This window comes from Camelus dromedarius, chromosome 3 (assembly GCF_036321535.1).
Source record: "Camelus dromedarius isolate mCamDro1 chromosome 3, mCamDro1.pat, whole genome shotgun sequence".
NCBI classification, from domain to species: domain Eukaryota; kingdom Metazoa; phylum Chordata; class Mammalia; order Artiodactyla; family Camelidae; genus Camelus; species Camelus dromedarius.
Window position 1 is genome coordinate 96,980,549 of NC_087438.1, and position 14,377 is coordinate 96,994,925.

The following is a 14,377-nucleotide window of genomic DNA, read 5'->3' on the forward strand; positions in this document are numbered from 1 at the left end:
GACATCTCGTTTCCAAGTTTTGGCAATTATGAGTAAAGCTGCTGTAAACATCTGTGTGCAGGTTTTTATGTGGACATGTTTTCATCTCTTTTGGATAAATACTAAGGAGTGGGATTACTGGATCATATGATAAGAGTATGTTTAGTTTGATAGGTGCGAGTGCCTGCCTGCAGTCTCCTAGGAACTGCAAAATGGAGGACCTTGTTCCTGGGGCGTGCAGGGGTCTGGAAGCCCAGCTCAGGGCACTGTGGTGGCTCTGTTCTTTGCTAGATCTGCCAAGTACCTTTTGCCTCTGGCTCCCCTAGAGGTGAGAGGAAGTAGCATCGTGACCACTTTCTTGTTTGGGGTATCTTAAAGTGGTCAAGCTTGCTATCACCCTTCCAGACATGGGGTTATATATAACTTGACTGAGTACGTTAGCAGAGGGAAGGGTAGTGGCTTTTGGAGAGGGATTAAATCAGGAGCTAGTCTGGATAATGACATGTCAGTGTAAGGTGACCAGGGCTGGCAAAGAAATGACTCGATGTGTTTCCTGAATTTTTTCTTTTTTTGTTTGGGGGGGAGGTAATTAGGTGTATTTATTTATTTACTTTTTAATGGAAGTTCTGGGGATTGAACCCAGGACCTTGTGTATGCTAGGCATGTACTCTACCACTAAGCTGTACCCTCCCCCCTTCTGATGTGTTTCTGACTCTTTCAGAAGAACTAGGACTATCAGTCTTTTGCCTGTTATGTCAGGCACTCTCTTGGTTTAAGGAAGTGAACATGTCTTTGTTTGTCTGTTTGGGTTTTTGTTTGTTTGTTTGTTCTTGGAAGTGAGCATGTCTTTAACAGACACTGCTTCTAAGAGTTCTTACATGTCTTGAAGAAGGCTCCTTTCTGAGCAGGTGATGTGTCCCTCACCCACCTACCCCATGGAGTCTGGGTGGCCCTGTTATTCCGGCTGTCTGCTGGTGAACTCTGCAGCTCCTGGGAAGAGAATGTGCCTCTTCCCATTCTGGGCGGCCCCTACAGATCGACCTCATTGATTTTAACAGGTGTATAGTTAGCCTGTAGTTTATGACCCACTCTACTCTTGGACATTTTGGTTGCCTCCACTTTGCTATTATAGATGAGGTTGAAGTGGACTTCTCACTCTGGGGTTCCTAAAACCTAGTGTCAAGCTTTTTGCCTTGAGGAAAAATAGTATTTGGGTCCTTCAAATCCAGCTCTATGACTGGTAGGAGCCATTTGTCAGCTTAACAGGATTCAGGGGTTTCCTCAAATACCATAACAGGCCCATCTGCATCCCATGAGTGGGCTAGTAGATGTTTTGCCTCAGGTGGGCTCTCTCAGCACCCTCCAGAGGAGGCTTCAACCTGCTTCCTAGAACCTCCTGTTCCAGAGCTGTCCTGGTGTCTTGGTGGTTGTCTTAATACCACCGACATGTACTGGAGGGAGGGGTGAGAGACTGGGAGAATGAAGCCTTACAGTGAACCTTTTCTTCTAATGTAGACTTTGTTTGGGGGTATAAGGTCAGTGAAATTATTTAAGGGAAAGAGAAATTATTAAGGGTTCTGTGATCTGAATTTTCTGCCTGGCTTACAGAACAACCTGCCTTAAAGATGGACGTTTCTTTCTGCCTCTCTTTTAAACCTGGAATGAAGATTGTTATTCTTGGAAGTGACTACAGGTTGAGTTTCTGTGGGGCAGTTAATCCAGCATTTAATCTGGTCTCCTCAGTGAAATGATACGTGTAAAGCTTTTGGCACTATATCTGGCACAGAGTGAGCACCAGATGAGTGAAAGATGCCAACTTAGAATTGTCCTCTTCTAGTGGAAGGCCGCCTCCGTCATCCAGCTTTTTGTTTGTTCCTCAGAGAATCACATTTTGGAAGATGTGAACAAATGCGTCATTGCTCTCCAGGAGAAAGACGTGGATGGGTTGGACCGCACAGCTGGTGCCATTCGAGGCCGGGCAGCCCGGGTCATTCACGTAGTCACCTCAGAGATGGACAACTATGAGCCGGGAGTCTACACAGAGAAGGTGCTGGAAGCCACCAAGCTGCTCTCCAACACAGGTGCGGGGACTCCCTTCTTTAACTGTGCTCCCCACACACAGGTGGCCTGGTGGCCAGGCCTTGTGGTTAGGAATTAGAACATCAGGACTCAGCATGGGTCTCACCAAAGTTCCTGGTGGTAGAGCAGATTTGTGAGAAGTTGGTCAGCCAAATTAAGGCCTCGCAGACACATTTCTTCCATGTGTGTCCCACGATTAATAATGGGAATAACTCTCAACTCACTATTTAAGGTGAACTTATGAATTTTATTTCCTATTTGTGAATAAACCCTGAATGAAGGGGAGAGGGTCCCATTCTTGCAAGGCTTCAAGTTAATCCCAGTTCAAATTCTCAACCATGTAAATCCAATGTTGCAGAATCTGGCCAGAGACAAGGGTGATTTGAGTCTTTGTAAAATACAACCTTTAATTTATTTCAACCATAAATCTTAGGGAGGTAGAAGCAGGGGCTCTTCATCATACACCTTGCCTCTCTGTCTGACTGAGGGATTTAGGGGGTGCTGGTGGAAGGATGATGTCTGCCGGGCCAGCAGCGTCTGCCATGCCTCTCTCCTCCGCAGTCATGCCACGTTTTACCGAGCAAGTGGAAGCAGCTGTGGAAGCCCTCAGTTCGGACCCCGCCCAGCCCATGGACGAGAACGAGTTTATCGATGCCTCACGCCTGGTGTACGATGGCATCCGGGACATCAGGAAAGCGGTGTTGATGATAAGGGTGAGTAACTGCATTTCAGATGTTTTAACAGCTTTCTTATCATTTGCTAGAGTTGGGCAATGCATCATTCTGGAACTCTGCAGATGCAGTGGCAGTATATTAAAACCATGAATCTAAAAGCTGTTAGAATGAGATATATTTAATTACATTGTCTAAAATGACTTTTAGTTGCAAGTTAGAGCCCAAACTTAGGCTGAGAAGGGGAGCTAGTATGAGTTGGCCTTGATGGTTTACTTCAGAGCAAACAATCACAACAAATATGAGGCTTCTGTGTGAGTTAGAGGGAAACTACAGAAAATAGTTGTCAGTTAATTTCCTTAACGCAGGTTGAAGCTGTTCTTTACATGGAGCACCCCTCTCCTCAAGGGGTGGCAGGCAGGCAGGCTGCTCGAACCCCAGGGTGTTGACGGTGAGGGGATGTGATGCTCCCAGGTTCAAGGCCACGTGTTGTGCCCTCTCATCATAGCTGAATGGAAGCGCCACCCACTCTGGGCCCCATTTGACCCATCCTCCCTGAGAGAGCAGCAGTTCTCACTGTCTGAGAGAAAGTCTAGGACACTCTTTGGGTGGGTGTGAACAAAGGGGTTTTGAGAAACTGCCCCCTCCTCTGGGTGCTGGGCTGGGACTCAGAGCTGCCCTTCCTCTAGCAGTTGATCCCTCACGAGCTGTTCTGGCATGAGCTTGTTGCTCTGGAAGCTGAGGCAGGGCCTGTGCATAGCTCTCCTGGGGTCCCTTGGACATCCCCCAGCCCTAGGCCATCCCTGCTCTGGCCACAGAGTGGGTGGTTGGAAGGCAGTGCCTGCCTGCTGAGCAGATGGCTGCTTTGCTATGCTGACGATCTAGTCGGGTCAGGGGAGCTCCGTTTACACCTTCGTGGTTTGCTGGTAAAACCTCCCAAAGTAGGCAGGGGTTCTGTCCCACTTTTTACCCCCTCAGCTGGAAACAGAGGCCATTTCTAAGGCAGTTGCATCAGGCTGGACCCATTTTGTATGCAGTGTAGAAACACCTGGGCAAGACAGCACTCCTCTCTCAGGTGAGGAGAGAGAACTGTTCACAGATTGTCTGGTTGGCTGCTGGCTGTGCCTGCGGGCCCAAGTCACCTGGATATGCTGTGGGTGGGGGAGGGAGCTGGTGGAGCCTTTTGCTTTTCTTCATCCTTGCTGCTGTGCTCAAGAACAACCCATGCTTGGTGAGGCCTGGTCTGGTTGAACGCAGAGTTAAACCCAGCGGCCAGATCTGTGTGAAGGGGAAACGGGAATGATAGAGGATTCGTTGGGTGTCTGAGGTTAACTCCACTGGAGGTTTAAGTGCTTTGAAACTGCGCTTACTGCAGGATGCTTACACATTCCAGGGTCCTGTTCTGCGGAAGCAGGTAGGGTTGTAGGAAACCACATCCTGGGAGCAGGCGGGCAGCTTGGAGTTCTCTTTAAGTCTGTGACTCTGAGCAAGTTCCCCATTTCTCTGAGAATCGTATGATAGTGTTGATGGTTTTAATGGGATGAAATGGGCCTGGCATGTAGCTAGAGGGAAAATACAACAGAGGCCTGGCAAGCTCGGTGACACAAAACCCAGGGTGTGGTCAGCCAGGAAGGCCCAGAGCAAGCGCAAAGCAGGTCTGTGGACAGCCAGGGTTTAACTCATCCCTTATTGTCCTGATTTGATTAAAAAATCATCCTTCCAGCCCCCAGGCCTCCTAGTTTCTTGATGTCTTGTCCTCCTCCAACCTCAGCCTCACTTGCGGAGGCTCACCTAGTCGTTGACATGACCAGTATCTGCGTCAGCCCAGTGTGAGGTTTCCCCCTTTGGTCGGCTCACTCGCTCTGGTACTGTGACTCCCTACTGTCCTTTGAGTCCACCAGGATTTTAAGTCAGTTGGGTTTCACCACTTGGAACCCTCACTCAGCCCCTTAGGTCCTTGCTTCATTCCTTTTCTAGCTTTGAGTCTGTCATTATCAGTCTTCTTTGCCTCCTTTTACTTCCTCTTACTTGCTTTGCAAAATACAACCCTAGTGAAATCTCGTCTCCTGAGTATGGTGTAGGAAAGTGCCACTACTCTGACTGGGGTCACCGAGCCCAGGACCGTCGGGGGTGCCTGGTGCTGTGCAGTGTTGCCCTCGCGGCCCTTCCTGCTCCTCCACCTCCACACCCCCGTGTCCCATCTCTGCCCCCTTCCCGGTCTGGCCTTGGTGCCTGTTTCACTGCAGATAATGCTGCATCTGTGCCTGTGTCCTCTGCCCTCCTCCCCTCGTACATGTCCTCATGCTCTTGGCTGAGCCCGTCCCCGGCACTGGGTCCCATTCCCTTTCTCCAGTGCCTTCCCCCAAGCACACAAACATGCTGTTACTTCTCCCATCATAAGAAAGTCTCCTGGCCCCCATAGTTCCTAGTCACCTTGGCTGGTTTCTCATCTTCTCAGCCCCTCACCATTGGTCTGCCCTGAGGCAGAGTTCTTCACCTCTCTTTTCTGACTATACCCATTCCCTTCATATGTAAAGACTTGAGAAAACCACCAAGAGGCTGACTCTCCTGAGTTCCACACTCGTCTAGCCCCCTTACCCACTCCCTCTCACTTACTAATAGGCAACTTGAGCTTATTACTCCCCAAAGGGAGGTCCTAATCTCTCCACCCAGTGTCCTCGTATCAGTGGATGGCAACTCTGTCTTCCACTTCCTCAGGTCCAAACCTTGGATTCATCTTTGATTCCGCTTTTTGTCTCATACCCTGTATCTGATCTATCAGCAAATCCTGTTGGATCTACCTTCATAATAAATAGGCTCTGAACACTGTTCCCTCCCTGGTCTAGGCCACCAGGATCTCTCTCTTGGATTCATGCAGTTGCCTCTCAGCTGGCCTTCCCCTTCCCATCTCTAGATGCCTGCCTCTCATCCACAGAGCACTCAGTGATCATTTTAAGCTTCAGTTAGATCATGCTGTCCACTGCTCAACACTCTCCGAAGGCTGCCTGTGCCACTCAGTCCTTACACTCGCCCACAGGCCTTCTAGGAGCTAACTAAGCCTGTCACCTCTCTGATCTTATTTCCTCCTGCGCCCCAGCTTTGCTCCCAGGGCTCCAGCTGACCCTGTGACAGAAGGGCAGTGATCTGAGTCCCTCTTTGGCCTCCATGCTATTCATCCCATTCCCCAGGCAAGCTCCTGTCTCTGGGCCTTTGTATTGGTGACTCCCTCCTGCCAGAACACTCCTCCTTCGGGTACCCCGTGTGCTCCCACTTTCCCTGCCTTCAAGTCTCTGATTTAATGTTACCCTCTCACGAGACCTTTCCTGACCACCCATATAAACTTTACAGTCCTCTACTGCTTTATTTATAGCACTGATCACATTGTAACGTGTCACGTAATTATGTTTTGTCATTTCTCCCATTAGAACACGTGTGAGAGCAGGGGTTTTTGTCTGTCATTTTGTCTCCAGGGCCCAGAACAGTGCCTGGCACACAGATACTTAACAGATGCATGAATGAATAGGAGATGCTTGGTTTTCCTGGCAAGAACAGTTCTTAGGTCTGTGATGGGCTATTGAGAAAGATGTGAAAGTGGAAATCCTACGAGGAGGCCTCCCTTCAATAAAGCTCCTCCAGATTTAGCACTCACCCAGTGCTAAAGGTGGCTGTGACCCCAGATTAAAATGGCCAGTGGCAGTGAGGCTTTGCATTGACACGTGACTCAGCTGTGCCTTGTGTGACCCCCACTGTCCTCACCTCTTCTCACTGAGAGACAGGCCCAACCTTTTACATGTACAAACCCAGTACAGTCTGGGCAGTTTCAGTTGCTTCCTCAAACGTCCTCTCATTTGGGCCTGACAGCAAGCCCTTGGGCTGGGCTTGGATTAGGTCCTGGTGCAGATGAGGGCCTCGCCTCACTGCCCTCCTGTCACAGGCCAGCCGGCTGGGCCAAGAGCCAGCCCCAGCTGTTCTGCCTGCTGCCCTGTTGCTGATAACTTCCAGAAGATGACATTATGTTTCAAGTCAAGAGCTAATCACGAGAGCCTTGAGGGTGTGCGAAGTAAGAATTTTATTTCATAAGTAAAGCAAAGAGGTAGGACCAGTAATCAGTCCCTTTGGTATTTACCCAAACTTTGTCCTTTTATAAAAGGAAGTTCATAAAAAATACTCCTTAAATCAGCCTTTGGTACCCTGCGAGGGCCAGCGTTAGTTAATTCATTTTTCTTTTTGTCACAAAGTGGGAAGGGTACATGAATCTGCCTAATGTTGTATGGAACACTTCTATTTTTAATACAGTATGTTTTCCATCCAGGACAGTTCTCACCTTTATCTTAAGATGCAGGTATTGGAGAAGTACAGAAAGAAATGAAAACCTTTGTCAGATGAAGAGTCTGGATTCACTGGTAGAAACTGAAGTCCTCAACCCCATGAGGGACCCCTAGGTCCTTGGGGAAGGGCTGGTGTTTGTTGAACGGGCTGCCTGTCACATCGGTGAGGCAGGGTCTCTGACAAAGCTTGAGAGGTTAACTATTCCCCACAACTGTTTGGAATATTGCAGAAAATTCTGGATGTCTATACATTTGTGGGCCCAGAGGCTTGTGGCAGCTACAGGCCCAGGGTTGTGTTTGATTTGTGACTTCTGTCTTGGTGGCAGACCCCTGAGGAGCTGGATGACTCAGACTTTGAGACGGAAGACTTTGATGTCAGAAGCAGAACAAGCGTGCAGACAGAAGATGATCAGCTGATAGCTGGCCAGAGTGCCCGGGTAAGGACCGGCTTTAAGTTGTCCTGCAGACCTTCCCTGTCCGTCTCTGGTCTTGGCTTTTTCATCTTCAGGATCTTACTATTGAGAACACTTTCTTCTCTAGCTTTCTCTGGCAGTAGGATTGAGGATAACCTAAATTGTGGCACCTGCTAGTTGATTGTAGGTTCCTCCAAAATGTCTCCTCGGCAGGGCAGAAGCATGGGCCGCCTCAGCTGCGCCCTGGGGCTTTGGTTTATGAAGAGCCCTGAGTCAGGAAAGCCCTAGAAGCTAGTTAATGCAATGTTTGTTAAAAGGATAGTGAAACTTGAAAAAGATTGCTGTCTTTGCCTATCTCAGAGATACCATGGGCATGAACTATTTAATTATTCATGGTCTTAAAAAAAAAACCCAACAGTGGTACATTCAGGAAAATCAGAGCCATTGCATTCATTGGAATCATTAATCTTCAATCAGTTGCATTTATGTTTTTGGGAGGATGCCAAGAAATATTTCTAAGGAGTCTTTTTTCACCCCTTAGAAATCATTTTGAACAGCGAGTACACCCCTGCTTTAAGCTGCACTTGGTCCTGAGCACTTTGGAAAGCTGAGTGGAGAGGAGCCTAAGGCCCCAAGTCTGTGACTTGAGGTGGGCAACAGGCATCTGGGTGCTGCTGTGATGAGGTTTAAATGCCGTCTCAGCAGCTAAAATGTATACTCTGCAGCAGCTTCTCTTCTGCCTGACTGCCTTTAAAATACACTTCTAAAACTACTTATATGTTACCTGGAAAGGCTAGAGATGTAATGTGGCGATAGCAACAGGGCCTGCCCGGGACAGGGCTCTGCGCATTAGCCTGTCCCTCCTCTTCTCCCCAGGCCCTGAGGCCTCAGAGGATGAAACTTCTAAAGAATTAAGTTAAGCAGGTTCTGTCCCTGTGCAGGTATGATCACAAAGCTTCTACAGTAGCCTTCTACTCAGTTTTTCTCCACACTAAAGCTGGTCCCGGTAAGTGGATCGGGAATACAAGCTGCCGAAAACTTCTGTGCAAAATGAGAAGAAACGGCCCTTCAGGCAAAATGAAACCTTATTAAAGCATTATCCTATGTATGTCATAGATTGCTTGGTGGAAAGATTCTTGGCTGATGCACTGTGAGAACTTCATATTCTCTTTATATAAGAGCTTTCTGTGCTTCTGATTTCAGGCGATCATGGCTCAGCTTCCCCAGGAGCAAAAAGCAAAGATTGCAGAACAGGTGGCCAGCTTCCAGGAAGAAAAGAGCAAGCTGGATGCCGAAGTGTCCAAGTGGGACGACAGTGGTAATGACATCATCGTGCTGGCCAAGCAGATGTGCATGATCATGATGGAGATGACGGACTTTACCCGGTAAGCAGTGCCGGGGCCCCACTACCTGCACAGAGGGGAGGCCCTCCTCTCCACAGGTCACCTCACAGGCAGGACCTGCTGCTCTGTACACACTTCTTTTCTGTTCATCTCCAACTACAAGGCTTCAATTACAGTGATCCATCTTCCCTTTTTTCAGAGGTAAAGGACCACTCAAAAACACATCAGATGTGATCAGTGCTGCCAAGAAAATTGCTGAGGCAGGATCCAGGATGGATAAGCTTGGCCGCACCATCGCAGACCATGTAAGTGGCAGACTTGCCATGTGGACCTCAGAGTTCATCCTGGGACTCAGGCAGCCCAGTGGCAACAACAGTATTTTTCATGAGATACAGTGCGTTTTCCATCTCAAAGACTGTTCTTAATTCACCAACCTGCTTGATTAATACCAGCATAGATTTTTAAGGCTTTCTGAATTCTTGTTTCTTATTTTGACAAGTTTTATAAGGCAGGTCCCGTTTGCATTAAAGCACATCTCTGGAGGAGGTGTGTATGTCCTGAAATCTTTCCTTGGTTGACAGCTAAAACTAGCCTATTTATTATCTCTCAGCTCTCTTTAGGACTTCACCTCCGGGCAGGAGCTAATTCTGCAGGGCTTAAAAATTCACTGAAACCAGGTGTATTAGAGCCTTTCCTTGTAGATTTGTATCATGTACGAATCAGAAGCCTCTTTGACTAGTGATTTGGAAGGTTAACGTACCCAAATGGGGACAGACTTCTGTAACCTCAACCACCCAGACCTCATCCCTTTATTCTGTGTATTAGTACGTCCCCCCAAAATGGTTCCTACCTCCTGGAAAGTTTACAATAACATTTCCTTCGATATTCCAAGACATCAGAGATGCCATTTCCCAGCTGTAGTTACAACCCTTCCCACTCCTTTCCCTGAAGTATCCAGACGCTCAGGGCTGCAGGATGAGTGACACTGGTTCCTCATCTGTGTAAGTTTCATCTGTGAAGAGAGTTGTCTGCAAACTCTAGCCAAAGATTCAGAAGTCATCCTGTACTCCCCTCTTTCTGATCCTGAGCCCTGGCCACACGTATCTAGACACCATCTGGTCATTTCTTCCCTGCAGCCACCAGCTGAGTCCTGACGTGCAGGGCCCATGTCTGCACTGCCCTGGCCTCTCCTCTCCCCACATTCCATCCTCAACACAGTGGCCAACGTGGTTCTGTATGATTGGCTTAAAATGCAAATGTCTGTGGCTCTGCTGTGCTTCATTAGCTTCTTAGAATAAAATTCTAAATCTCCAGCATGGTCTGCTGGCTTGTTATACCACCCTCTCACTCACTGCATCCCAACCTCATAGGAGGTGCTATAAACACTTGATAGGTGTTCTGTTTCCTTTTCTGGGTAAAGTCCAAAAAAGACTGGTCAGGACCTCACGGCCCCCAAGTGCTCTTCTTGCTTTGGCTCACTTGTTCTCCATCTTTGCCTGAAAGGGCTCTCCTTTCATCAGGTGTTTACCAGGTGCATCATAACTGAGCAGATAAAGCCCCCCTGAGCAGAAGAGCTATTTGGATGGTTATCACCTAGCTCACAGCACTCTGACTTTTCTCCAGAACCAGACTCTCACTTGCTGAGGCTTTTTCTTACTTTCACGGGCAGGGCCTGCAGCAGAGCTAGGGCTCCGACTGTCTCAGGTAATTGGGTAACTGCTCTCTCTTGCCCTTTGCTGCTGGTGGCACACTGAGCCTTTGAGAAATAGCCTTGGGGGTGGGGTGTGTTTGGGCTGAGCTTAGAGTGCTTGGTGTTAAATCCTCTCTCCCATCAGTGCCCAGACTCGGCCTGCAAGCAGGACCTGCTGGCCTACCTGCAGCGCATCGCCCTGTACTGCCACCAACTCAACATCTGTAGCAAAGTCAAGGCTGAGGTGCAGAATCTTGGTGGGGAGCTGGTCGTCTCTGGGGTAAGTTTCATCTGTGAAGAGAGTTAGTCAGTGTGAAGGTGCTGGGGAGTGTGCTAGGGAAACCCGCAAGTTTCTTTCTGAGTCCTGAGAGGCCAAGGGCTACATGTTGGCTGCTGAATTTCTTAGCATAGTTGGTGAAAGCTGGGACCCCTTATTGTGGGGAGAGGGGAGAGGTCATTTTCCTCCTGCCCGAGCTGGAACCGTAAGTATCTGTGTACCTGTGTCGTCCTTTCGATCGATATTGTGCACAAGTGTCATGAATCAAAGCAACCTCTACCAGAATGTATCAGAGAATAATATATTTGTTGTTGGCATCATCACTTTGTTCTCCCACTTTCAAGCTCATTACTTACCCAAATTTCTCATTTTCATTTCCTTCATCGTAAGAATCTACATTAATCACTTCCAAACCCAGACAAGGTTTTAGGTCATATTTTGCTCCCGCCCTCTGAGAGTGGAGACCATGGCTTTTGTTACTTTGGGGAGCGACCTTCAAAACATAAAAACCAAGTAATCTACATGGTAACTGAAATAGAAGGTTGGCACACATCCTTCCTAGGAAGTAGCAGATTTCCACTAAGTTAACCTAGGATAACTGTGTTCTAAGAGCAAAAAATATGACACAAAGTTATAATTAAAAGGAAACTAATCTAGAAAAAACTGGTAGGAAAGGTGGTAAAGTTGCTTGTGCTTTCGTCAATTAAAGTAGCTGCTTTTAGGCAGTTCTTGGATTGGCTGTGGTCAGGGGCTAGGAAATTTCAATTTGGTCAGAAGCACATGGGGAGCTTTCAGAGTTTGAGTCACTATCCAATCACACTAAGCCAGAATGCTGAGGCATCTGTTTGGCAGTGGTTGAAAACCACTGACTTAGCAGATCTCTGAGTTGTAGACAGACCAGCTGTACTAGGGAGCCCTAGCACCCCCCTGGTGGGGACAGGATGGTTATGATGTTGTTCCTGAGGGAAATAACATCACAACCAGCTGCTTGTGACCAGAGCAGCTAAGCTGATAAATGAAAACTACAGTGCCTACTTCAGGGGTCCACTGTACTTACCTGGGAGGGGAGGGGAGAGGCTCTGTCCTGTCCAGGATGGCTGACTTAATGCTGCCTCTGTCTGTTCACGGGGTTTGTGGCTCACTCAAAGATTTTGGCAGATTTTTCCCCAATTTGTTTGAGTGAACAAAAACTTGTTGGGGGTGGGGGTAAGTAAGTAAGGTAACAGTAGCTTGCTTTCTTTTTTCCCCCATTTCTTCTGAGCAATGAATTAAGCTATAATATGAGATCTCCTGCTCACTGGAACCCACATTTCACTCAACAAACAGCTGCTGGACACTTTCTCCATGAAAGAACTTGCACCAGGCAAGGGGGACACAGCAGGGGACAATACCCTGTCTCCTGCCCTGGTGCAGCCTAAAGCCTGGTGTTGTGGCCTAGATTCTGGAGCTGAAATGCCTGGGTTCAATTCCCAGTTTTACCACCAACTAGCTGTGTGGCCTTGGGCAAGTTACTTAACCTCTCTGGGTTTCAGTGTCCTCATCGGTAAAATGGAGATCATCGTTGTACTTCTCTCACAGAGATGTTGTGACTTTTTTTTTTTTTCGGTGGAGGTACTGGGGATTGAACCCAGGACCTTGTGCGTGCTAAGCATACTCTCTACCACTAAGCTATACCCTCCCCCCATAGCTTACATTTTTATTACTCCTCCCTTCTTCAAAAGATCTGAATTTGGTAAGAGCAGCCAGCCGTTGGGAGAGTTAATCAGGAATGGGGCTGCGGCCTTGGCCTGGCCAGGAGGGATGGGGACTCCCCTGTCAGTCCACACTAGACCCAGGCCCATGGGTGCACATGGGGCTGGAGGTCAGGCCTCTGCTACTCACTGCCCCATCTGTGCCTCTTAGGTGGACAGCGCCATGTCCCTGATCCAGGCTGCCAAGAACTTGATGAACGCTGTGGTGCAGACAGTGAAGGCATCCTATGTGGCCTCCACCAAGTATCAGAAGTCTCAGGGTATGGCTTCTCTCAACCTCCCTGCTGTGTCTTGGAAGATGAAGGCACCTGAGAAAAAGCCCTTGGTGAAGAGAGAGAAACAGGATGAGACACAGACCAAGATTAAACGGGCATCTCAGAAGAAGCACGTGAACCCTGTGCAGGCCCTCAGTGAGTTCAAAGCCATGGACAGTATTTAAGGGTGCCCCCTCATCCCTCTAATGATCAGTCACTGTTCTTCACTCACATGTATTTGCTAAATAGAACACTGATGTTAGATTCCATAGGGAAATGGCAGATTTCAAACCTGGCCAATTTTACAAGGACATACTTGTGTTTAAGTTGGTCAGAAATACTTTTAGAATTCAGGAGCATATATCTAGCTATATTTTTTATAAGCTTAAATAAAAACTCTATAACCAAAGAGACTCCACATTAACTTTTTAGTAACACTGTTGACCAAGTTGTGATGCCCGTCCTTAGTGGTGGCATTAGGGCTTTGAGAGAAGGGGGGGGTCTGACTCCACCTTGGTTCAGGGAGGGGGCTTCCACCAGCCCCAGGTTCCAGCAGTTTGGCTGGTATTAAATGACCAAAGACAGACAACCCAGAGTAAGCAGCCCGAGTGTCATAGGAGGCTGGCCCTGGAGAAGGAAACAGTCCCAGAAAGGCCTTCAGAGGGGCAAACCACATGAAACTCAGTAAAAGATAATGTGTCATGAAGAAAACTATGATTCTCTATAACATGAGATGAGAATTTTAATGCATGGTTACCATTACTAACATACCGTGCTGCAGGACATTAATAAAGTTGCTTTTTTCAGGCTACAATGCTGTGATGCTGTAATCAGAACATGCCTTTCTCCCTCTCTTCAGCTTCAAATGCAAATTCATCATTGGGCTCACTTGTAATAACTGCAGCGTCTCCTGCCTTGGGCTTGCAACAGAAACCTGACAAAACAGTGTGTGCTTAGGCGATAATTTAGACTTTACCTTATTTGTGATTACTATAGCGGTTACTATAGCTACAAGGTATAATTTTACTATCTTATTTAAACTTTTATGAATTTGAATGTTTCCTACACTAACTTTTCCCAATAAAGTCCACTATGAAACCAAGGCTGAGGGACCGAAATCATTTTCTTTGCCTTCCAGCAGAGTCGAATTTCACATTACATGAGTCTCCTGGATTCGCCCATAGCATGTGCAGTGCTCTGGGCCCTCCTGCCGTCCCTCTCCCCCTGGTGCTGCACAGCCTTGCAGCTTCTGGACCAGCCCAGCAGGGAGGGCCATGCCCACCATGGGAATTCTCGTGTCCTTGTTTCAAGGTGCGGGTCAGAACTTCGGGGGCATCCTTGACATCTCTGGATGTCACACCCCCATCCTCTTGCACCTGTACCATGATAATGACTGGCTTAACAATAACAAACTTCAACCCCATGTCCCTTCCTAGCAGACATCTTCACCTGAAGCAGAACTCCCTAAAGAGATATGTGTAGCCCTGGTCTCCTCTTCCTTCGCTGTCATTGGCCCAACCATTCTACTGCTGTCCTCCACACCATCAGACAGACTGGTTCTTTCATCGTCTCCCTCCTATTATCCTCGCCGT

The 14,377-nt window shown here is 47.9% G+C and overlaps 1 protein-coding gene across 2 annotated transcripts in view; it reads left to right on the forward strand.

Moving 5' to 3' along the window:
- Window positions 1–13,887, forward strand: part of CTNNA1 (catenin alpha 1) — a 198,354-nt gene extending 184,467 nt beyond the window's left edge. For both annotated transcript variants that reach the window (XM_064484329.1, XM_031449114.2), the window contains exons 12-18: window positions 1,860–2,060; window positions 2,620–2,771; window positions 7,384–7,494; window positions 8,674–8,855; window positions 9,013–9,118; window positions 10,649–10,783; window positions 12,683–13,887. In XM_064484329.1, coding sequence (XP_064340399.1) covers window positions 1,860–2,060; window positions 2,620–2,771; window positions 7,384–7,494; window positions 8,674–8,855; window positions 9,013–9,118; window positions 10,649–10,783; window positions 12,683–12,970 — 1,175 coding nt within the window. In that variant the 3' untranslated portion in view covers window positions 12,971–13,887. The remainder of the gene's footprint in view (window positions 1–1,859; window positions 2,061–2,619; window positions 2,772–7,383; window positions 7,495–8,673; window positions 8,856–9,012; window positions 9,119–10,648; window positions 10,784–12,682) is intronic.
- Window positions 13,888–14,377: the final 490 nt, after the last annotated feature.